General features: G+C 53.1%; 3 protein-coding genes across 4 annotated transcripts in view; 1 reads left to right on the top strand and 2 right to left on the bottom strand.

Moving 5' to 3' along the window:
• Window positions 1–50: 50 nt before the first annotated feature.
• Window positions 51–2729, top strand: INSL5 (insulin like 5). Of its 2 annotated transcripts, none has more exons than XM_085231148.1 (2): window positions 51–1471; window positions 2421–2729. In XM_085231148.1, the coding sequence occupies exons 1-2, from the start codon at window positions 1297–1299 to the stop codon at window positions 2663–2665; spliced, it is 420 nt and encodes a 139-aa protein (XP_085087274.1). In that variant the 5' UTR covers window positions 51–1296; the 3' UTR covers window positions 2666–2729. The 2 variants fall into 2 exon arrangements, with proteins under 2 accessions (XP_085087274.1, XP_010714327.1); XM_010716025.3 differs by having other exon boundaries at window positions 2418–2729.
• Window position 2730: 1 nt separating this feature from the next.
• On the bottom strand, window positions 2731–5253 carry DYNLT5 (dynein light chain Tctex-type family member 5). The gene is made up of 2 exons (XM_085231147.1): window positions 4917–5253; window positions 2731–4024 (listed from the first exon to the last, which is right to left on the bottom strand). The coding sequence occupies exons 1-2, from the start codon at window positions 5199–5201 to the stop codon at window positions 3821–3823; spliced, it is 489 nt and encodes a 162-aa protein (XP_085087273.1). The 5' UTR covers window positions 5202–5253; the 3' UTR covers window positions 2731–3820.
• A 535-nt stretch (window positions 5254–5788) lies between these two features.
• The window catches only part of SGIP1 (SH3GL interacting endocytic adaptor 1), a 34280-nt gene continuing 15430 nt past the window's right edge, over window positions 5789–24638 (bottom strand). The window contains exons 9-25 of the mRNA XM_085231738.1: window positions 24586–24597; window positions 24056–24080; window positions 23682–23733; window positions 23344–23429; window positions 22715–22801; window positions 22207–22281; window positions 20447–20893; window positions 17400–17521; window positions 16855–16981; window positions 14387–14446; window positions 11083–11194; window positions 10785–10940; window positions 10235–10367; window positions 9756–9958; window positions 9432–9496; window positions 8917–9081; window positions 5789–8756 (exon numbers count right to left, since the gene is read on the bottom strand). Of these exons, the coding sequence (XP_085087864.1) occupies window positions 8734–8756; window positions 8917–9081; window positions 9432–9496; window positions 9756–9958; window positions 10235–10367; window positions 10785–10940; window positions 11083–11194; window positions 14387–14446; window positions 16855–16981; window positions 17400–17521; window positions 20447–20893; window positions 22207–22281; window positions 22715–22801; window positions 23344–23429; window positions 23682–23733; window positions 24056–24080; window positions 24586–24597 (1950 nt within the window). The 3' untranslated portion in view covers window positions 5789–8733. The remainder of the gene's footprint in view (window positions 8757–8916; window positions 9082–9431; window positions 9497–9755; window positions 9959–10234; window positions 10368–10784; window positions 10941–11082; window positions 11195–14386; window positions 14447–16854; window positions 16982–17399; window positions 17522–20446; window positions 20894–22206; window positions 22282–22714; window positions 22802–23343; window positions 23430–23681; window positions 23734–24055; window positions 24081–24585; window positions 24598–24638) is intronic.

Genomic DNA, 24638 nt, shown 5'->3' with positions numbered 1-24638 from the left:
GGGCATAAAACGAATCTGTGCATTTCAAAGAAAGACATCCATTAAGGTGAATCACACGTTAATCGTTATTACAAACCTGATCAAAACATGCTGTGTATTTTTTACCACTGGTTATGACTGTTTACCGATGCTACTGGTAAAAAAATGAGCTTTCAAGGCTGTAGCACACCATAACTCGCCCTGCACATCGTGTAAACTAATTAACTGCAACATTATGGGGCTGGAAAAACACTTGTGGTGCTAGGAAGTGCTAAGGATCATATATTTTGTTCCTAAATACGGAATTTCTGACCTCCTAATTGCCCAATTTTCTCTTTGAAGCATTTTATTGCAGGATTTTTTTTTTTTTTTTTTAAATCAGAGTTTACAGCAACAGTAGCCAACAACATCCAGGCAGGGCTGGGCCGCTCTGATAGCACAACTGGTCCACTGACCTCTAGTCCCAGAGCCGCTCCACTCTGGCTTTCAGATATTTATCAATAGGAAAAGGCTGGCAGGATGCTGATCCTTAGCTGTCCTGTGCTTTCCCAGTGCCATCGCCCCTCTTCTCTGTGTCTTTTGAGTAAGGCCTTCTGTCCATAGAGGACTGCAAAGCAAATAGCTATGGATGCAAGGTGTGGAACAACAACAGCACCTCCATAGCTTGCTACAGGAAGCTCACTGTGCTCAAAGCCCCGCGTGCTCAGCACACAATGCCCTTCTGCTCAGCTCTGCCTGCACAGCACAGGGGCTGCCTGGTCCTCAGCCTGCTCTGATGTACGATGCACAGCTGCCAGCAGCACGAGGGGATGCTCAGCAGGAGGATGAAGCAGGGGTGTGCAACTGAGGGTGCCCATGGAAGAAGTCAATTCCCATCTTTATTTGGGATCACAGACAGAGCAAGGCCCCACATCACTTACGTGGTGCTGACAGGCACAACTGGGCAACGGGCTGCAAGGGAAGTGCATGGAGATGAAACCCATTACCTACAAAACACGTAATAAATATTTTTGCAGCACATATGCATTAACAGCACTGATGTCAGCCCATTTCCTATAAACATGTTATGCTACAAGTACTCCTACTGTAAAGCAGTTACACAGTCCTAAGACGTCTTTAACACCCAAACAAACCCCCGAGGCACTTAAAACATCACCACAAACACAATTGGTTCTGGCAAACATGAGGTCACCCTGCAGCGAGCTGCTGCCCAGTGGAGCGGATGGGCCACCCCTATAAACGGGAGCTTCCAGCATCATTCCTCACCTCAGCCCCACAGAGAGCTCCTTCGCTGCCCTTCCAGCCCCAAAACCCAGAATGAGGAGCACACTGCTGGCCCTGGCTGCGCTCTGCCTGCTGGCTGTGCTGCACAGAGCCGAAGGGGAAGGCAATGCTGTGAAGCTCTGCGGGAGAGACTTTGTCAGAGCCATCGTCTTCACCTGTGGCGGCTCCCGGTGGAAGAGGGACCTGGCTAATTACCAGTACCTGTTTGGTAAGTACTAATTAATGCATTACCTATCACCCTGCTATCAACTAATTCATGACAGGCTTATCCCAGTGCTGGGTGTGCCTGACTGTGAGGGGGCTCAGGAGGAGCAAACTGAGCTGGGAGGTGCATCCCAAGCACAGCAGCACAGGCTTCACCCTGAGACAGCACAGCTTCACATATGTGAGTATGTGATCCGTGCTTCCTCGCAGCTTGCTTTCTTAGCTCCACATGCTGTTTTGCTGAATGGAAAAGGTACGGATCCAGGTGCTGCAAGTCATTGCGAGGAGCTGTGAGCTAGGTCCAAGGTTATGGCAGGACAGCCCTATGATATGCTATGATATGGACGTGTCACACGGGAGCCTTGCTGCAGTTAGCACGTGTTCCACCTTCAGCTCGAGGAGCTCACACTTCTTTCCCACTCTAACCCAGAAAATACACGAACAATTTGAGAATATTAGGATTAAGAATATAGAATGTGAGACACGTAACCTTCCCACGTTGTTGTGTACTCAGCTATTGCATGCACTGCTGGAGATCTGTACTCTGATCACAATAACTAGAGAAAAAAGAAGATAGATGAGGCAGATGACAGGAGCAGGGGCTTCCCACATTTTCCATGCAATACAATCTGCCTGTTTGGACAATACTGTTGTAGCAGCAGCTTTCAACAGAAAAACCAATGCTATCAATGCAGTGTGCAGTGTGAACGAAGCCAGACAGCCCCTATAGCTGTATGAACTCCAGGAGTTTGTGCCCAGATATACCGTGGTGTTTTGAATGCACATAATTAGAAGCATAAGTGAACATCCAGGAGTTTGGGTGCTGGATTTGTTAGCACGTCTGTGTTTCAGGAAACCACAAGCTGTTCCAGTTCCATCCTCTGAAGGACGTAGGTCAGCATCAGGCTGAGAGGCACGAAATCTAACCGTCAGCTTCTAATTCCTTGCAGCAGAGAGCAGCGAGAGCTCCCTGTCCTCGTCCCAGGAGAGCGGCGGTTCCTCGGAGCCCTCCCCATTCGCAGCACAGGGGCTGGGGGCTGCTGATGAGCAGAGCCAGGAGGGCAGAGCCCAGGAGGAGCGCGAGGTGCAGCGCAGCAGGAAGGTGGCTGTGCTCAAGAAGCGCGAGGTGGCCAAACTGCTCACCACGTCCTGCTGCAGCGTCGGCTGCAGTGAGAGGGACATCAGCCTGCTGTGCTAACGCAGCCGCTGCTGGGGAGGTTGGAGGCTGTCGCTTGAAGGTATTAAAACAATCATGACATAAAGCACGGTTCTTTTATTCTTTTATTCTTTAAAGTATGCGGAGGGGCAAAGGCCGAGTGGTGGGAGCTGCAGTGACAACGCGGGTGGGTTTGTTGGCATTCTACAAAGTACTACAGTGTTTTAGCACTGCAGTTGTAGAAGTGAGTACAAATATCTCCTCCCATCTAACTCCTGTCTTTGCACATAAGAAGCTGTAACACAGCAAGCTACTGCGTGCGTTCTACAAAAATCCAAGAGCGGCTTTTGGACCTGGGTATCAACTGCGAGACAGGGGTAGCAACAAGCATCTGCTGGGACCAAAATGAGAAGAGCAGCGAGCACGTGGCTCTGTGCAGGGCAGCACAGCACGGGGACTGCTGCAGCAGGTCACACAGTGACCCCTCTGTCTGCCCTCAAAACACACAGGAGGAGTCGTGATTTATTTCCCATTTATCTGACATCCTGCCCAGCGGGCAGTCAATTTGCAACTGGACAGATGGGAAATATATATCTGAGCTCAGAGAGATGCATTTCTCCTGTTATCTATAGGGAGGTAGCAGCTGAGAAAGACAATTTCTTTTTCGCTTGACTCAGGCACCTTAAATAAAAGGGGCCAGACATGTCAGATCAATATAATCCAAACATGATTAATTTAAAGGCATTTACCACTTGATTTGGAAAATGATGGGATGGCCAGCCCCATCTCCAAGAACAACTCTGCCTTCTGCATGGCCACACACACTGGGACCCTGCATGAGCAGCGCAGTGATTGCACGGGGCCTGGGCTGAGCTGCCCCATCGTGTGGATTGGTTCCAAATGCATTTGTTTTGTCTTCTAAAAACCACTCTGATTCCTTGAAGGATCATGCACTCACAGGAAATTCAAGGAGAAAAAGTGTTACGGGGACACCCAGTGCTGAAAGCAGCCAAAGGTGCAAAATAGCATCCTACAGAAAATCACTAACCAGGGAAAGCCCTGGGGAATACAATGATAGGTCAGGGAAACCACGCTTCTAAGCAGGTGAATGTTGCCTTGGTCCCTCACTGCTGCTCTCAGCAACAGGAGGACTCAGACTGAAATTAATTTCTCCTGCTGCTAAAAGCTGCGACCTCGCTATTCAAAATAGACAGCATAGACGTTTGCAAGAGCGAACAGCGAGGTGTTTTTGAAGACATAGGATGAAAACGTATCCGTGGTGGGATCCCACAGGCATCTGCTGCCGATCTGCATGCCCTGCCCGTTCAGCTGCCCGATGTGTGTCACCACAACGATTTTGTACCTCGGCAGCACCAGGTCCTTCACCCGAGCTTTGATCACCTGCAGGAGAGAGGTTGTGCTGGGACTCACCCGGTGAGCTTTGCACAGGGGGTGCTCAGCAACGGGGTGTTCTGGGGTGGAAAGTGCCAGCACGGCACAGCTCAGCCCTTGTGACAGTCCTGATGACAATCATAGAACTGTTTGAGCTGGAAGGGATCCTCAGAGGCCACCTGGTCTCACTCCCTGCAGTGAGCAGGGACACCCACAGCTCCACAGGTGCTCAGAGCCCCATCCCTGACATTGGGTGTCTGCAGGGCTGGGGCACCACTGACTCTCTGGGCACCCTGCAGCAGTTCAAACTCGTAGTTTTCGAAGCACCGAGGCAGTGAGTGCGTGAGAACCAACACTTCCATTGCTAAGAGCAGGCACAGCTCTCTGCTTCATTACAGGAACACAAGGGCAGACATTAAGCAAGAAGACACTGCAGGTGGGCACAGTGTTCTTGATGAGATCACTTCCCTGTGGGCATTCACACTGACAGGCAGCTCTGCTTGTCCTGCGCTGCCGAGCTCGAGGGCCAAACCAGCTGTAAGGCCGAAGGCTCAGGACAGCAGCACAAAACCACAGAATCCCAGCGTGGCTGGGCTGGAAGGGGCCACAAAGCCCCACGTGTGGGCTGGGCGACTCCCCCAGCTGCAGCTGCTCACGGCCGCGGATGGGACACTCGCAGCTCTGGGTGAAGAACATCCGTGACGTCCTTTCAACCCAGGCACGGCGCAGGGGCGGCAGCGCCTTCATCCCACGCGGAGCTCACACACACCCGTGCCGCCGCGCCGCCGCGAAGCGGCGACCTCCCGCCCCTCTCCACCAACGTAGGCAGCAAAACACCGCACAGCCGCGCCCGGGGGACCCCGGCCCCCCAGCGGGACCGCGGCCCCACGGCTCAGCGCACCTCGCTGACGGTCGCGGCCATCTCCCGGCACGGCCCCGGCTCGTAGCGCCGCTCCCGCAGGCAGCCCTCCAGCACGGCCTTCAGGATGGCGTCCACCGCCGCCACCGGGAACCGCTCGGAGGGACCCGGAGGGAGGGGACGGTGAGCCGCGACGCCTCCCGCGCCCTCCCCGCCCCGCGGGCCGCTACCCGCAGCGGGATGGCAGCCGGCCCCACCGCGCTGCTCGGCCCGGGAGGCGCTGGGCCGACGGGAGGAGAGCGGCGAGCAGCCCGCGGCGCGCCGCATCCCGGCAGGGGCGGAGGGGAGGCGGAGGGGAAACGGAGGGCAGCGCCGCCCAGAGTCCGCCGGCAGCCGCAGCCCGTCCCTCCGCCACCCCCCCCCGGGTCCCCATCTGTCCCTGCGGCCACGTCGGTCGGTCTTCGTGTTCCGCACGGGATCGTGGCGGATCCCCGTTGCCTGCAAGGGTCTTCCCAGCCCTTGCGTGCATTTAAAGCCGTGGCCATCGTGTGTACCCACAGCCCACGCTGGTCCCCACAGCCCCCAGATGCTCCCCTTGTCCCCACAAGCACTGCATGTTCCCGCAGCCCATTAGCTGGCCCACAGCCCCCACGGTGCAGTTGGAATAGACGATCTCAGTGGCCTTTCCCAACCTTAATGATTCGATGTCCCCATGGTCCACACAGGTCCCCATATTTCTCTATGTGCCAACCCCAATCGCAGCCCCATCCCTGAGCTGGGTCTCACTGCACGGCCCCAGCAGCAACGCTATTTGGGACACAGAGACATGGCAGCCCGTGATCCCCTTGTCCCCCTCCCCGTGATTCCCCTGCCCATGACAGCAAAACACACACAAAGAAAGCTGTGTTTTCTGGGTTCAGTTTATTTTCAAGGGGAAAAAAAAAAAATCACATTTAAATTGCAACTTAAGGGGGTGTTTCATGTGGTTCTCATGTATAGGATTAATAAATTTTGTTCTGACGTGGGGGTTTATTTGTTGCAATATTATGCGTGGTAAATAATTGCATATTCGAGATTTGGTGGAGTGGATGATGGGGAGAATGGAGGAAAGACATTTATAAAAAACATTATTTACAAAAATGATATCCACGTATCCGTATCCTAATCTATAAGGCAAGTAACATTTAAAATATGTTGTCTCATGATTATCTTCAACAAGTCAATACAACACATTCATATTACCAGTGGTCAAATACAAAGCTTTGCTGCAGTAGTCCGTGTGCAACAAACCTGTACGCCTCTTACAGCTTTTCTCTGAGAACATTGGGTAAGCAGCAAAGTTTTCATCACAGACTAAGCAGTACCTAGGCCATCGGAGACTAAAGGTATAATAGATCCCATTGCACGTCGAGGCAAAAAAGGCCAGCCATTTGTTAACTTATTTAACTTAAATCTTAAAAATAGACCTGTGTATCTTCATCCACAAATATTTATAAACATTTTATACACGAGGGATTTCGTAAAACGATAGAGCTTCTGTCGGGCCGTGCCCTGGGGATCCCTATTGGAGGCTGGGGGTCCCTCTGAGCTCAGCAGCCCCACGTCCCCCTCTGCCCCGATGCCATTCCCATCCCAAATCACCGCTCCGTTTTGGATGCGCACACACTACCAAAGCACCTGGGCATCATCTTCATCAGCCCCAGAGCGCTCTGGATGGAGCTGGGAGAAAGAGGTGGGTTTCAGGTGTCCCTACATGGGTTACGGACAGAATTCTAGCATGGCATTTCCACAGTGACCTCCTGCATGTCAAGAGAGAGCAGTCTAACAAAGCAGCAAGGTGCTCCAAGCGCGTGCTAAAGCTGTCAGAGCCCAGCTGTTCCTACAGGGCTTTGTCTCTCCTTGCAGTGAAAGAGGGATGAGAACAACTGCAGCCATAGGAGTCCTCAGCTCTACAAAGATTGCTTTCCTTGCCAGCTTGTGAGAGGCAAGAAGAAAAGAATAATTCTGGCGATGAAATGAGGTCTTTAGGACAGGAATTTTTTGTAGGGAATGTACAATGTAGTGATGTTCATAGAAAGATAGAATCGTTTGAGCTGGAAGGGATCCACCTGGTCCCAGTCCCTGCAATGAACAGGAACACCCACAGCCCCGTAGGTGCTCAGAGCCCCATCCCTGACCTCGGGTGTCTCCTCAAATGCCATCGATTTTGGTCAGAGTATGCTTCAGAATGAAGATTTGTAAAGAAGCAGAGCTAAGGGATGAGCGCACAGCAGCCCTACAGCAGAACAGAGGAGCAGCATTCAATGGGGAAGCAACAGCTAAGAATGAACCCAAACGCTGTGCAAGGCATTGGCAACACCAGCATGAGAAGGACCTGACCCACAGCACCCATTTGGGTCCCAGCAGTGAGCGGCACCGGGAGGAGGGGAGCTGGGCTGGGCTTTGGGTTATTTGGTTTTCTTCTTTTTTCCTTAAAAAGCATTTAAAATCCCAATGCTAATGTAAACAGCTTGTCTTTCAAATGAAATATAAAGTAAAATATCTATGTTCTGGTCATATTTACATTATAAAATCCCTATTTTCGGGACTATGGCATAGATGTCCTCTGGAAGCATGAGTTTATAACAATTGTACACAGCATGAACTGATGGGGCAGAAACTTTAGGTTCTGCCCTATGTCAGGAAGGGCTGGGTCCCATCATTTGTACATATTTCCATTTGAGAGGGGAGCAAATAGCTGGGAGGGGCAGAGCGCTCCATCCGGGAGTGCTGGCGGGTTTGCTTCCAAATCTGCAAAGCTGTGTGGATTTGGGTAACAGAGTCGTGCTTTCCTCCTGCATTCACGCTTTGCATGAACACAGAGCGCCCATCCTGCAACACACATCCCAAACCAGGAGCCATCCCAGAGCTGAAGCAGCTCCAGACATTCCTATTCTCCTTTAGGATGGGCACGGATTGCTGCCTTCTCCTTTGCTCCCCATTGAAACGAGCTCTCCACCTCCGCACAGCTCTTGAAGGTTTTCCCATCTCCATGAGACAGCTGCTCCCAATGCTGCTGCTTTTGGCAGGGTCAGGTCGTGCTGCCTTCATTTCTCAGTATTTGTGTATAGAGATATCATTTTTCCCCGCCTAATCGGTAAAAAGGAAAAGCATGGGGCTGCACACCCTTACAGCACTTCCTAAACCTGTGGGGCTTTCAGAAAGTGGAGGAAATGAATAGAAGAAGCAAGCAAAGGACGGTGGAAACGCAACCAAAAATCCGGAGCCTGCTCTGGGAATGCATCCCCAAAACCACAGTGCCACTGTGAGCTCCACCTGCACAGAAACACTGCTCTGCACGTCAAGCAGCTGAACCTGAAGGTGGAGAGCTTTATTCGCCACCATGAGACACGCTGTGGGCAGGAGGGGAGTAAAGGAGCTCCCTCGGTGAGGCACCCCCCATAACAGCTATCTGCACCGAATTTAAATCGTATATATTGACAAAATGTAATCTACCTCTGTAAGCATTGTGCCATTCAACAGTACTACTATTAAATTTATATACCACAGTTTAAATTACATCCATTTCATGAATGGTAAAAGGCTAAAACTCAAGTGTCTAACTTCCAAAATACGGCCTTACTGGAATGAGTACAATTTACAAATACAATAATTACATTTTAAAACCATTAACAATGTTACATCTAGAAGTAAATACTGTAGGACTGGTCAAGACGGTGTTTTCTGAGGAAAAAATCTGAAAGTCATCGACACTTCTGACGGAAATGTCCCAAGTGCAGGATTTAGTTCATTTTCCTTAAGCTGTAATTAAAACCCGTTCCGCTCACAGTAGTCCTTGGTTATTTTCCATGTGTTTCCTTCAGTTATCAGCCAAGTATTTACCTGGGAACGGGACCAGATATCAGCCAGGCTCCTCCACCCCCCGCCTCCATCCCCACGCAGCGCCCTCAGAGCCGCCGCCGCCTCCGGAGACCCCCACGTGTGGGTCCCACCAATGGGAAACAACCCCGAGGGGGGGCATTTCAGAGGAGTTGGCACCTACCTGCCGCGAACCTCTTCTTGATGAGCGAGAAGCGGTAGCCGGCACCGACGAGCTCAATGTCACAGCTGGAGAGCGTGCTGCCCTCGCTGGTGAACTGCACGGCCAGGGGGGCTGGGGAGCTGGGCCCCTCCGCCAGCTGGAAGCGGGCCAGCAGCGAGCCCACGCCTGCAGGAGAGCACCCACGGTCAGTGTTAGAGCCAGCGCTGTGCCCACTCCCACTGTGCTTCCACCCCATCCTTCCGCAACGCCAGCTCCGGTTGGCAATGCAGTCCTGGTGATGCCCAGCGTTTTCCAGGCTCCATCCCTGGAGGCGTTCAAGGCCAGGTTGGATGGGGCCCTGGGCAGCCTGGGCTAGTATTAAATTGGTGGCCCTGCGTGTGACGGGGGGGGGGTTGGAGATTCATCACCCTTGAGGTCCTTTCCAACCCTGGCCATTCTGTGGCTCTGTGTGCAGACAAGAACCAACGCCTGCTCAAAGTACCCACCGCCACAAGCACGCGTGTTCACAGGATTACCTCCATTCTCTGACTTCTGAGAGATATCAGGGATCTTCCACAATATCCTCTGCTGCTCTGCATTCCTGCAAACACACCGGGAAGAGCATTTCTGTAGGAAACGAGATGCTACAAGGACCCCATCCAAACATTGCCAAAAGCCACATGCTCAGGGCAGCCCACGCTCTAGATCTTCAACTTTGGGAATGTGGCTTTGGGTTGGACCCAAGCAAGAAAGCATCACTTGGGGTTGAAGAGTTGGGTTGCCCGCCCCATTTTGTATAAAAGCCAGTGCTGGGTTGGGTGCTGGATTCAGCACTCAGCAAGATGCTCAGTGATCCCTACCAGACAGCGGGTGGGAGCACAGCCTGCAGCTTGGTTACTCCTCCATCAACGGGGACGAGGAACTGGACGTTGTTTAGAGCTACTGGTGTGGTCATTGCCTCTGTATTGTATTTGTAGTCGATGCGGAGGTCAGTGCTTGCAGGTTCACACCGCCAGCTCACTGCAAGGTTTAATGGAGTAGACTGAATACCCTGGGCAGATACCTTCCAAAATGACAGAAAAAACATTTAGTTTCCGTAGGGGTGAAGGGAGAAATCCCATTTTACAGACTCAGTCATCGCAATGTGTTTTAGAGGAGACAACGCCTCGTATTCACATAGAAGGTTCATGCTGGGCCCCCACTTGAGTGCCGTACCGAGAGCCCCAGCACAGCATGCCCCCACCTCCTCTGCACTATGGAAACCCCACCTCTTACACACCACATCACCTACAGCACCGCACACGTTTTTGGCAGAGCTCAACCTGACAAAACACCATACCTGGTACTTGAGCATATCCACATTGTAATAGGTTGCTTGTGGTTTCTGCTCCGATACCTTCTTGAGGTGCGTCATCAGGTTTGGCATGTTGACCCAGAACTCCTTCGTGCTGGCATCGCTCTGCGTGCTGTCACTGCCAGCAGTTAACATAGAAACACAAGATCACTCAGGTCGGAACAGACCTCTGAGATCCTCAATCCAACCCCAGCCCAGCCCCCCATGCCCACTGCCCACATCCCTCAGTGCCACATCCCCACGTCTCTGAACACCCCCAGGGATGCTGACCCCACCACAGGAGCTTCCCATGGGCCCTTACATTTTACAAGCAGGATCTGAACTGAACAGAGCGGGTAGAAAATGAGCAAACCCCACTGTGTGCTGCTTGGCAAAGGGGCTGATCTTGGGGGAAGTGCTCCAGCAATATTTAGAGGCTGAGAATTTCCTTCTCAAAACTTGCCCAGACCTCAAGGCAGGTGGTTTTGCAAGCAGCCTGCCCTTGTAGAGAGCTGTCTGGCCCAGGCTGGCAGCACGGGTGTGAGTAGGGGCTCACCAGCAGAGGAGCTGGGGGTTTGGCAGGACGTGCTCCAGCCGGTTGTAGTTCAGCACGCGGAAGGTGAGCACTGCCGGAGCAGGGTTGTTGGCAAAGTGTCGGGTAATGCCTGCCGGGAAGGACAGCACCATCTCCCCCGTGATCTTCACGATGCACCTGCAGCGCCGAGCACAGAGACCCAGGGGGAGGAAACGGAGGGCTCAAAATGCAGCACAGGGTGGACGGCGTGGGAAAGCCCCCCCCCCCCTTCCCACCCCAAATCCCACACCCGTGCCCAGACCCCACGGCCGGCACCTACTTGCTGGGATCAGCTCCCTTGAAGTACGCATTGACGGTCTCGGTGAAGGCGGCAGCGACGGGCAGGGTGTCCTGTGCCCCCATGGTGAGCGGGCTGGGGCCCCGTGACGACCCTACAACAGAGCAGAGCCTCTGCTAGTCAGCTGCAGGATGGGGCCCTGCACCCACCCCGGGGTGTACCCTGCTAGAGCCCGAGCCCAGCATGTGGCTTTGTGGGCAAAGAGTGAAAAGAAGAGGACCCCAAGGCTTGAAAATCATTTTGAAGTGATTATTTTCCTCTTAAAAGATGAGCAAGGAGAAGAGCAGAGGAGCCTCGCCACGAGCGTGGGGCACCAAGCCCTGCATGGGGAGGCTTTGTGCAGATTTAGGTTTCCAGCCCCCAGCAGGGGCAGGGCAGTTTGGTGCCCCCTCTGTACTGAGTGGGATGCTCGTCTCCTCACCCTGCAGCTCAACACTGGTTCAAAGGGGCTGCACGAGGCCTGCCCACGGGCTCTCCATGCACACTTGTAATACATGTAATACTGCTGCTTCCCTGCACAGCTCACGTGTGGCTCCGAGGGCTGCAAATCCACCAAGGGCTGCATTATGCCCTGGTTCAGGCTGTGAAGCAGTAGCAGTCCGGCCAGATAAATGACTGCTTGCAGCCTAGCCATGGTGTATTGCAGAAAGAGAAGGACAGCAGCAGTGCAAGGGGCAGCCTGAAACCCTGGGGCATGCTGGAAACCCCCCAGCACTGAGGGCAGAGCAATTGAGAGCAACCAGCATGCAACGTGCTCGCTGGTGCTTCACCATCTGCCCCAGGCAAGCTCTGTACTTGAGGAGCAATGAGCCCAGTGCAGGTCCCGTGGGCTCTGAGCCTCTGGGGACCAGGAAATGTCCCCAGGAGGTGGCCAGGAGCAGTGCTGCCTACAAACCACTGCCCCTCAGGCTCCAACATGCCCACATTCTCCACAATTGCACTGTTTTGCAATCTTGTACATCAAGTTCAACACTGGGGTTATTCTGTCCCGAAAATGCATAACAAGTGATGGCAAATGGTGAAATGCACTGTTCAGGAATGATTTTGCTTCGAGCATGCAAGCGCATGCAAGCTGCCAGCCCGAGCTGCTGCACGGGAAGGCAGCAGTGAGCAATGCCATGCAGCAGGCTGCTGCCAGCTCGTGCTGCCCTGCGAGCAAGCCCATCTCCCCACCGCCGTCCTGCTGCCGGTGCCCGTGCTTGCTGGCTGTGGTCCTGGCTGGTGGCTCAGCCTCGTGGCATTGCAGCTTTCCTGCAGTGGGATGTGGGTGTGGGACGTCGGGATTTGGATGCTCTCACGGGAAATCTGCCAGTGAGTCTACACCTTGAGTTCTGAGAGACTCATTGTAATGGCAGAGCGCCAACACGTGAAAACACAGCTGCTCCCCCCCCGGCAGCACAGGAGAGCCTTCCCCAGGGCTGGGATTTTCTTTTTGGAGCCCTAACGCAGCTCAGCAGGGCATTATCAATGAACACAGCCACACGTCTCCTCTTGGCCATACATACGAAGAGTCCCAGGAGGATGCACGGGCTCAGCCCGGATAACGACGCTGTGCCAGCAGCACACAGTGCACCCCGAGCTCTGCTGCAGCAGGATCTGCTGAGCCATTGAAATCACCCATACAGCACTGGGTTCCCCAGAGGTTTCCCACTGCCATCGCTAACCCCATAAACCTGGGTTTGTATTGAATGTGTTCACCCCAGGCCCCGGCACAGAGGAAGGACAAAAATCCTTTGGACGCAACCGGCACCCACAGCTCTCACACCCTCCACTCCTCCCCGTGAACCCCCACGCTATTCTAATAAAGCCAGAGAGTAATCAGATTTCTTCCACAAAAAAACTTTGACTTGGAATCACAGGATCAAGGTTGGAAAAGGCTCCACCAGGCTGCTTGTCCCAGTGCCTGACCGCTCCTTTTGGAGAAGGAAGACTGATTTAAGTCCGTGCTATGGGACCAGTGAGCTTTTAGCTCCTGCTTCTGGAGTCATTTTTGGACGCATTTCATTTTGGCCAAGGAATGTGACAACGCAGGAGATCAGCATCCACCCAGCAGGGCTTCAGAGCCCACCGGGTTCATTTGCTGTTATCCACTGGGAGCAGGGCAGGTTTCCCATCACAGTGCTGTCACACACAGGGGTGGTTTGCCTGACTGTTGCCTGAATGATGGCGCAGAATAGAGGGGAAGGTGCAAAGCCGTCTGAGCACAGTCCAAGCATCACCAGTACAGACAAATTACCCCACGGTACGCAAATACTCTGCCCAGAGACAAAAAGAAACAACAGCAACAAAAGGAACCCCAACCAGAAACACTGCCACAGTGATCTGCAGAACTTCAGATCCAAAAGCCAAAAAGATCGGATAATCATTACAAAGCCAAACCACACAAATCCCCCAGCGTGTTCACAGGGCTTTGGGCCCAATCCAGTGAGGAGGAGGAGGAGGAGGGAGGACAGGAACCCAGCTCCAGGAAATAGCAAGACCCAAATGAGCACTGGAAGGAAGGGGCCAGCAGCTGCCCCGATGGAAAAGGCAAAGAGGAGAAGAAGAAGCACTGCCCCTCACCAACACCGACCACTGCCCAGTGCTGTCTCAGCATCGCCCTCACCAAAAGCACTTTGCTCAAGCAGCTGAGCAGCCCAGCCTGACTCTGCACACCCTGTTGTGGGACCAGGACTTGTGGGAATGCAAGAGCCATGGGGATCCTGGAGCCATGGGGATCCTGGAGCCATGCAGCCACATCCCCAGCAGCCCCAGCTGCAAGATGCTCATTCCCTTGCGCTGGGTAGCAGGGCAAGAAAGCTCAAAGGTGACAGAATCAATTTGATGAACCAAAAAAAAAAAAAAAAAAAAAAAAATTCTGAGTGTTTCTAAGCACCTGGTTTTCTCAAGACTTGCCTGCTGAAGCCCTGCCCTGCAGGCAGCAAGCAGAATAACTGTAGGGGATGGCTTTACCTGGCTGGGTCTCTGCATGTGCAATGCCTGTGGTTTCCCAGGGCTGCCACAAGCCCAGTGACAGTCCTATTCCTGGCAGCACCGGTGCTTTTGGAGCAATTCCATGGCATTCAACCCAGGTACTGAGATATTTCCTTTTTTTTTTTTTCTTTTCTTTTCTTCTTCTTTTTTTTTTTTTTAAAGTAAGCCAACAGGGAAACAGCTCACTGATGAATAGCATCAACCCAACCAAAGCAGCCATAGCACCTGGCACAGCACTGGGCCGCAGCATCGGGGAGCCCGGGGCAGCGAGCGAGCGGGGAGCGAGCGGCAGCTGAGCCTGCGCACTACTTACCTTCGAAAGTCAAATAAAACTTTCCTCTGTCAAACCAAACGAGGGAAGGCTGTTCATTCTCTGTATGGCCAGGAGGTGAAGCGGGATGGGGAAGGTTCAGGAGAGGGAGAGAGAAGGACATAGAGTGAGTCACAGAGCAGGACATCCGTCTCGCTATGGGGCAGGGAGCGCAGCAAGCCAAGAGCGTGCGGGGCGGGAGCGGGCTCTGAAACTCAGGGTTTGCCTGGAGAACAAAGCAGGAAGCAAAGCTATGGAAGCCCAATGGAAGGGAATCTCTACCCACTTGGAAAGGATTTCTCTTGTTGCCTATGGATGGAGAGGACTGGGTGCCTTAGACGGTGCCAACATCGCATCCCATGGGGACATCATGATGGGCATGACCAGAGCAGTGCGTGCGGCCGGACTGCAGCACGGCGATATGAATCTCAGGGCACACAGCTCCAGGTGGACGCACACATGGTGCAGCAGATGCCCGACTGGAACTGTCACCAGTCAGCTGCACTCACACCACCCCAAAACTGCCGGAGAAGAAGCAGCGCCTGAAACCAATGCTGCTAAAGTGATGGGCCTGGGGGAGAACAACATCCTGAATTGCTGAATGAACCCTTTCCTTTGGAATGTGCGAGGTGATGGCATGTCACCCCTCAGTGCTTTTTGTCACCAGGGCCACTTTCAGGCCACGTTTCCCCACAGTGCAGACGTGGGCACTTTGTCATAGGGCATCCTCTTCTGACAACACGAATGGGAGAAACGCAAAGAAGAGAGTAATAAAGAAAAACAACGAGAAAACAAGTCCCAAGTGAAACCAAGCAGCACAATCTATCAACAAAAACAGAAGGAGAAGAATTTTAACGAGAAAAATAATTGCACGCTTGCTGGCACAAACACAACAGCTTCTTTCTTTGTAGTAAATGACCGCACATGCAACCAGGACGGAAGCACACCAGCACAGCATGAGGGACACGCAAGAAAACCACCACTCCCAGCACCCTTGGATGAGCTCTGATGGACTTTGCTGCTCTGGGAACATCGTGGTGGGGGTGGACATCCCCAGGGCATCATCAGACCCTACACTGAGAGCACTGTCTGCTCTGACAAGGGGCTGCAGCCCTTGGGGCAAGGAGAGCACTGTGGTGGTGCCTACCCCTGCCCAGGGTGGACACAGCGAGCACAGAATGAGTCACTGCAAAACATCATGAAGAAGCTTCATTCATTAAATTATATGGGAAAGGAAAATACGTATATGTAAAAATGAGCGCTTAGAGGAGATACTTCAAGCTCATCCCAGGGGGAACTCGACACAAGGGCAGGGCTGCTGGCAATGAGCACAGCCCAAACTTCATAGCAACTCCTCCTGGCCTCCACCTGCCCCTTACTTGGTTGTCTTCCATCAAAGCCTCTATGAGTTTGCAGCAGCATGCTGTAATGGAGCTGAAGAGCTACACCCATGATACCTCCAGGGTGAAGCCCCAGTGGGATGGAGACGTGGGCGGGAGGCAGTGCTGCCATTCCCAGTGGCCTCATACTGGGAGATCCCATGGAATGCCTCACACCATTGCCAAGCGCGCACAGACACAAACAAATTTGTGTTGCTCTTCTTTCTCTAGCAATCTTCTCTAGCATCCAACCTGCTCCTGTGGCAAGGGTCCCAGCTGCTGCCAGCCTGTGGCACAGCAGTGTCATGGGACATCCCCACCGAGCGCGCCGGCACATCATCAGAACAGGACAACCAACAGGAAAGGCCACGGAAAGAAAAGGGAGCGGGGTGTGATCCTGGTCGAAATGGAGCTGCGGGAAGCGAGGGTGCAGGCAAGGTGACGGGGATGGAGGCACAGGGGAAGGCAGCACCCCCAGAGCACAGACCTCAGAGCTGACAGCCAGACATGGAGTATCTGCAGGTGCCCCATGCCACACGGGCACCCCATGGGTTGAGCAAGAAATGTGTTTCTGAGGATGTTTCCTCCAGAAGCAGCACCTTGTTATGATTGAAGATGTGTGAAGCAAAGGGATTCGAAGAGCCTTTGCCAAGAGCCCATTTCCCACTCCCACTTTAAGGGGAAACACATATTTCAGACATTTGAAGAGTTTGAGCAGTTGTTGCTTCCTGGATCCCAGAATCTGGCTTCCGGCCCTCCTCCCCTCCAGGGTATGAGCATCCCCCACAAAAAGCTGCTTTTGACCAACCTTATAGACCACAAACATGTTTCACGTTGCTTTGCACTTGATGATAACCTCTACCTTCCCCAAACACATATTTTCTATAACTGCTGGAGAAAGCCTCCACGACAACAACACCTTGAGGACCCGCCACACCCAGCTGCTGTCCCTGTTTGCATTTGAAAACCTAATTACAATGAATGAGCTTGAACCCAAAGACCGAGCTAGCAAACCAAAAGGGGCTGGGCGCTCTCTCAAGGCCGTTTGGAGGAAGGAAAGGTGAAAGAAAAGCAGTGCTGTAGGATTTTTACCAACTGTGGGAGTGGTGGCTGCACTCAGGGAATTGGTGGAAGATATGGAAGAAGTACTTTCAGCACGGGCTAAAGGTGCTATCGGAGGAGGACTGGATGAGTGAATAGGAGGACTAAAAGGCCTGGACTGGAGAAAAACATAAAATAACACAAGGTTAAAGAAAATACTCACAGAACATTTGTATTAAACAAACAGAAGCTATCGCTGAAGATGTCACTGTGATGCACCCCACCTGCTGACAGCCTGAGGTCCCCATGGGGAGGGTTGCATTTAGTGCAAGCAGTATCAGGTAGGCATGGCCTTGATGCTCCCATCCCCACTTCCTGTGCTGCTTTACATCCCAGTGGCCCAGACTTCATGCAGGGCACCACATCCCTTTTGGCACAGGAATAATATTCCACTCTCTCTATATCTGCTAACCCCAGGCAGACCCAACCCCTGCACCCCCCAGCTCGCTGCTGTTCTCCCACACCATTTATTTCTGTGCATAAATAGCAACAAAAACTGCAAGCAGCCCCTGCGAATGCAAGCATGCTGCACCTACCAGGTCTGCGACGGAGGGCTTGCCAGGGGGCAGCTTGGGCCGGGATGGGGGTCGTGGTGGTGGGGGTGGTGGGGTGCTGCAGGCGGCCAGTGGTGTGCCGGGGCGAGCTGGGGACGAGGAGCCTGCAACAGAGATGGGGCATCAGCAGCACGTCAGCACACAGATCTGCTCCCAGGAGCCGGTGGGGAGGGGACGGGATGTTCCCACATCAATTCCCCCATGGCGGTTGCTCCAGAGCAGCAGCTTTGCACAGCTGAGCATACCGTGATTGCTGCAGTGCTCGTGGGGGTGACCCCAGTACCCAGAGTCGGGCAGCTTTATCCAAGCAGGAGAAAATGATGAACTGGGAGTGAAATCTCCACCTGCAACAGCTTTTGTTGTGCCAAGAGCTGTAGGGAAAGGGCACTTCTTCCCCTCCATCCCGACAGCTTGTGTTGGCAAGAGAACAGGTTTGGACTCCTCTTCCTGAGCGTCCCACAAAACCACACTGCTCCTCCATTTGTCTTGGTACAGCTCTCGCTGGGCTTCTGCAGCTCACAGTGCAGTGCACAGGGCCATCGTGGGGCCATTTCCCAGCCATGGGAAGCAGAGAGGCCAGGCAGGGATGTGGCTTTGTCCCAGTGAAGAAGAACAAGGCTGGGAAGGGCAGAAAAGCAGTTGCTGGGAGCACTGCCAACAGCCCAGCTCTCTGGGAGAGCTTCCATGAAGAAGATGGTGAGGCTTTCACGGTCACTGTGGTCATTGGCAGCTGTGGCCATGCTGACTTTTTTGCCTCCAGACAGAAATTTTAAGAGACGCTTAAGAGAAAATCCAGTGGATCTCTTTGTTCCATGGGTAGACTTCCTCCCAGGGTAAGTTTGTTGATATCAGCACTGTGCAGCAATCACAGACCACTGCTGCCCAACAGAAGTGGATCTGCAGCATGGCGATGCTGCCCTGATATTGCAGCACCCACCTACCCAGTGTTGGTTACCAGCACCACGGACTGCAGGAGCACACTCTGGTTTGGAGCAGCATGTTTTGCTTGAGCAGACAGTAAGATAATGCTTTTAGCTTTGTATTTCCCCACTTAGAAGATAAACAGCTCACCGAGCATTTTGTATGTGAGCTCACAGTAAGAAAACATCAAAACTAAGCCTGTGGAGCTTGGACCTACGTAACTGAGTGCTAAGATGAGATGTAGGTTTGTTTAAAGAGCATGAGTCCCAGCCACTCACCCAAGCATCTCTGAAATTTAAGCTGTTCTTATTTAGAAGCCTAATTTGGGTGCTGAAGGTTGATTTTTTCTCCCCTTTGTGCCACTTTTAAAGCCAAACCAGAATTATTCAGAGGTAATCCAGCAGTACTCAATGTCATGTGATGGATCCATACACGCATTTGATACAGAAGCAATGTCCCATCAGCTGGCCAAAGGCCTTCCAGGTGCCAGATTTAACACAGAGTTGTTCATTCTTCCCCATGTAAGGTCTCTCTGCAGAAAGAACCATCAGCAGTGCACCATGACCCAGCAGGATCCTGCTCACACTCTGATTCCCTGCCCAGCCATGGGGGAACCCAGACCCCCATGGGACACCAAGGCAGGAGCACATCAGGCCCCCCAGCACCCCAAAGGTGGACCAGGGTTGGGTACAGCAACCCAGACCTCACACTGAGAGAAAGCAGAGGAGCAGTAAGGGAGACGGAGCAACATCCAACTGCCAGCAGATGTGGCTGTGTGAAGGTTTGTACTATTTTTGTGTGCATGTTTCAACATTTGACATGTTTACAGCTCGCTTTCCCACCTTGAACTGGTTAGGAATAGCAGCCAGCAGTCTGCAAAGCACGCAGAAAGGAGACAGAAGGTAACAAGAGATGAGGATACTCTGAACAGGGAGCCCAACTGCAGGCAGCTCCTTGCTCACACCAAGGGGAATTCCTCCACCTGCCCCACCATCACATCCCCATCTTCAGCTTAGTCAGTGCAGCTCAGCCATCTTGGGGGCAGGAAGTAATTAATGGAGAAACTCAACAGTCCCACGGTGACCTCCTGGAGACGCTCCAGCTCTGAGTGGTGCCACTGAGGTCCCACTCCACCAACCCCCTAGAACCTTATGGGAGCAGCACAACGAAGTCACAGCACTGCCACAAAGCCAAGCCACGCTCACAGGAAAAGCAAAGCACCACAGACACCAAAGCTCCTCCAACCACACATGGAGCAGGGGAGTCTTACCCCCTCCCTCCCCCATCCAATGTGGGACTGTCATTAAAGTGATCGGGACCAATTCCAACCCAATGCTCTTGATGTAAAGCTGGTAACAGCAGTGGGACACAGGTCGATCCTGGATTAGGTCTCCATGCAGGACGGCAGCTGGTGAGGATGTTCCAGGAGTTGGGCTCAGTGATTCTTATGGGTTTCTTCCAACTCAGGATATTATATGACTTTATGAGTGGCACAAGTCCCGGTGCAGGGCCCTGCTTCTGCCCTGACACAACACAAGAAGGCTGCAGGTTTTCAAGCTCAGAGATCTGGTGTAAACTGACCTCTCAGAGCTCGCTTGCCCCAGCAGACACACATTTATAATTGAGCAGGTGAAGCCAGGCAGGCAGCACACATCGGACAAAGCTATCGGGTTTTGTCTCTCTGAAACACACATTCTGAAAGCCATTTCTCAAAACCCAGCTCTGGCTGCCTGCTCCCAGAACCCGGGCAGGGCAGACAGGGACTGCATTCACCCACTCACCTACTGAGGTCCCAACAGCCCCACGGCGATGGTGCGAGACAAGCAGACTGAAAAAGCCAAGGTGATGATTTACCTGAAGTACTTGTGCCTCTGTTCACTCTGAAGCCTACAGATGACACAGCTGCAGACAGAGCCCCCCTCTTCCCAATGACGTTGGGTGTACACACAAAGCAGAGGTGGGAAGGGTTGATGGAACACCTCAGCTTTGGGAAGGAAGGCTTTGGGAAGGCTTTCAGACCCATCTGACACCAGACACAGTGGGGAGCAGGGAGGAGGACGACACGGAGGCCGAGGGCAGGGGAAGCAGAGCGGGGCAGCAGGACGTACCGCTGGGGCTTCCTGCTCCGCTGCTGGCGCCCGGCCCGGGGGATGACACGACTGTACGGTAGGTGGGCGGCGGAGGGGGCGGCGGGGTGGCTCTTTGTCCCGGCCCAAATTCCTTCGGTGAGGCGACCGCCGGTTCCGCGTTCTCCTCTTTCGCGTAGGGCTGCTCCAAAGCCTTCTTCTGCAGCTCGTCCAGGCGCAGCGGGGAGGGCAGGGCACGGGGCGGCTCAGCCCCTGGACTGCCCATTGCCACCGGGGGGGATGCTGCTGGCTCCCGGGGCCTCGGCACCACCGTCGTGTTTTCCGGGGATGGATCGGAAAAATTGACCCACTTGTTTTCCGCATGAGCAGCCACAGACTTGGGGGATAGCACGGGGCCAAAAATGCTGTCCAAGTCATTGATTGTTGGTGGTTTGTCACTTTTGGCCTCCGTGGCTGGCTGGTCACCTCCTGTGGTCAAAGCAGTGGGTTTAAGCTTAGCATTAAGAGGGCTGCGGTGGCGCGGGGCTTGGCGCCAGCTGCTTTCTAGAGGGATGCTCAAAGCACATTGCCAAGCACGTGGCTCATCGGCTGCTGGGGGACATCACTCCCAAAGCACACTTGGTTGAAATACATACACTGCACAGGAGAGCATGCAGCCGCCCAGCCCCATGGGTTGCCTCATACAAGGCGCTCCTTTCCACGCACCATTTACAGCTGGCACACAGCCTTCATTATGTCACGGCTAAATAGCGTCATTATCATCACCAGGAATTATTAGTTAGCTATTAGACTCACACAGTAAGCACAGCAAACTGAAGCTCTCTTACACTCCTCTCATATATATATATTTATACACACAAATATAAATATATACATTTACACATGCTGGTTTGACGCTCCCACTGGCAAAGGGCATGCAGTACAGGACAGCACATAGGGTGTATGTATTTCAGCTGCAGCTGGCAGCAGATGAAGCTCTGGTGGCTCTCTGCTTGCTCTCTGAGCTGCCACCATCACCACACATCACTGTTAATGACTGACAACACCTGGCTGCGAGGCTCCATCACACACCCCAGCACAGTGCAATGCCCACACTCCTGTCCCAGCTCAGTTTGCTGCTTTGCTCACTGTTTGCAGCTCGGGGACACGGAGTGAGGCTGCATTTTGCACACATGCTATGCAGGAGTATGTCTGACCTCACACAGCACAGCCTGGAGGAGCAGGAACTGCAATCCCTTCCTACAAGCAGCACCATCTATTGCATGCTTACACAGTGCTGGATTTACTCCAGCTGCATGCCAGTACCTCACTCAGCTTTCCTTCACTCACAGTGCAGCATATATGCCTCTCCCTGCTCACAACCTGGGAGGGCACAGTGGGCAGGAGCAGCCCAAGCCCACTCTTCCGTAGGCCCAGAAGCAGGCTGGATGGCTCCAGCCAGAGTGGGAGGGAGGCAGCAGAGCTATTTATTGCCAATGCAGAGCAGGATTTAAGGCTGGCTTTATATTTTGTTCCCAGAAATGACTGACACCAGCAGCACGGGGAGAAGAGAGCAGCAACCGAGCCAGAGCAACACCAGCTCAGGACCAGCAACGTCTTTGCAGCATCGCCCTGAACACAACATCTGCTGAAAAAACACGGACGCAACACAGGACACACAGGGGCCAAATCCACATCTGAAATGCAGCCGTTGCATGGGATGCCCTAGGGGGAGCCAACCCCGCGGGTCCAGATCCGGCCGTACTACATCACGTGCTAGGAGCTGTGCGCCTGGCCTTTACCTGGTGCCACTGTCAGGGGTGATGCAGTGCGGGGCGGCGTGGCCGGGATGTTCTTGGGAGGCAGTGGTGGAGGAGCTGCGAGAGAAGGAGAGGAGAGCATAGAATGATTTGTGTTGGAAAAGCCCTCTGGGGTCCCCAGCCCACCCTCCTATGTCCACATCCCTCAGTGCCACAGCTCTGGAACACCCCCAGGGATGGGGGTCCCCAACCTCTGGGCAGCTCTGCAGTGCTGAGCGCTCTCTGGGAGAAGAGAATTTCTCCCAGTATCCAACCTGACCCTCCCTTGGTTCAATGTGCTATGGGGACCAGCTCTACGCCCAGCTGAATGCAGAGCACTCAAGGAAGATGGAAGAAAATGATCTCCATGAATGGTTTGCACTGCTTCCCTATTGCTCCCTCTGCACAGCACTGGGCTGTTCTCCCAACACTACCTAGAGCCAGCAGCAACAACAGAAGGTTTGGGTTCATGTATGTATACACGTTTGGTTTTTTTTTTTTGTCAACTTACTTCCAATTGGAAAAGGTCTCTGCAGCTTTGGGGACTCAGTGCTGTTGGGCTGGAAGGAGCCCCAGATCTCGGGCTGGTCCAGAGGAGCTGGGAAAAGAAAGCAAATAAATACAAGTGCAATGGAGATGATAAAGCTTTTTTCCTGCAAATAGCAGAAGGAGCAGTTAAGGTGTGCTCATCTAAAGCTTGCAAGGAGAGGAAACTAAACACTGATGTCAACCCCTCGCTAATTAAAGGCATTTATTTTCCCTGTAATGTTAGATAACTACAGGGCTGCCTGCTTTTTAAACAGGACGTGCAATTAGTTTGACACTCATGATGCTTGACAAACAAAACAATGCAAATTTGTGTCTTTGGAGGCTTATTGCATTAAGTGAAACACTGAATTAATTACTGAAATCCTCTGGAACTTTAGGATACAGAGAAAATAACTTAGGTATTAAACAAAGAAGCCCAGCTGCATTTACACAGTTGGGGAACAAAAACCCAACAACTCCTCTATATCACATTTAAGCATCTCACACTGTTTCTCTCAGGCTATACGTGCAGAGCCACATGTAGGGACAGCTTTGCTCCAAGATTTAAGCAGAGCTGTTCATTATGAGGGATGGGTGCAGACCCCAACACACCGTCCAGCTTCTGCTCCTCAAATGCTGACTCCAGTGGGGGCCCAAAGAGCGGTGCCAGCGCAGCCGGGTCCTCCAGGGGCTTCCTGCTGTGGGACAGAGGCACACAACATTCACAATGTGCTGTGAGAAGCTGTGCTTGAGCACAAACGTGTACTTGCAGGGAGCTGGTGTGCTTTAGACTCTCGGCATGCATGCGACTGTGTGCTAAGGTGCTTCAAGTCACATCTGGATGACAACCTAATGGTAGCCTAGTGGAGAGCCCTACTGATGGACTCCATGGAGCCATGAGGCCTTTTGCTGGCCCCTTTATTGTATCCACATACACCCCCCAGACTGACCTGCTGGGTTCCGGCGTGGGTGTGGAGCGCCGGGGCCGTGCAATCTCCTCACCTGTGCAAGGTCAGACAGAGCAAGCTTAGAGCTGTGCCCCCAACCCCACGTCTCCCCCCACATCCCATGCCAAGCCCACTATAGAGGTGCAGGCAGAGAAAAGCCTGAGCTTAACTTGGCTCTTGTCTCTACAGTAGATATGGCTGTGCTTCTGCTACAGGGCACCCCAGGGATGTCCATACGGCCTTCCTTAAGGGGACACTTGGGTGCCATCATTTCTGCCGCAGCAAACCCGCCCTCCCCCCTCCCTTCCCTTTATTAAATTAATTTTAAAGGCCGCCACCGCCAAGCTGTCTGCACTAATTACTTAGGACATACTTACTGGATAAATTCCTCTTAATCATCCCCTGGAATTACAAACACAGGAGGTCAGCGGGGTGTGCAGGGACACAGGCACGTCGCGATCAGAACCCGCAGCAGCAGCACGGCACACAGGGCAGAAATTGGCTGAGAGTTACTGTGCGTGGCTGAGAGATGCCCACCCGCACATATGCGCTAGGAAATCGGGTTTGCTCCCAGCAGACAGGGAGCAGACAGAGCCTAGCAAGAAGACTTTGCGCCCCATAAACCCATCCCTGGCAGCCCCGGCACACAGCTGACAGCTGTCACTCCAACCACATGAGCACCCATTGGAGGCAGCATGAAAACAAAATCCTCACCTCTGATGGGCTAGGGACTGATCTACGCCAAATAATGCATGGTCAGCAACCTAAAGCCCCGCTCTCGCCACACAACACGCAGCACCTGCATGCAGTAAAAGCCCCCTCACATCCCCCTCCAGAGCATTGCAACATCACTGCTTGCACAAACATGGCCAAAGGCAGCAAGGAAGGGGGCAAGGAAGGAGCTTACCGGGCTGCGCCGCTGCGGTCAGCGAGAAGGGAGAGAGAACAGACACCTGGTCA

This window comes from Meleagris gallopavo, chromosome 10 (genome assembly GCF_905368555.1).
Source record: "Meleagris gallopavo chromosome 10, MGAL_WU_HG_1.1, whole genome shotgun sequence".
NCBI lineage: Eukaryota > Metazoa > Chordata > Aves > Galliformes > Phasianidae > Meleagris > Meleagris gallopavo.
This window is presented reverse-complemented; position numbering and strand designations above follow the sequence as displayed.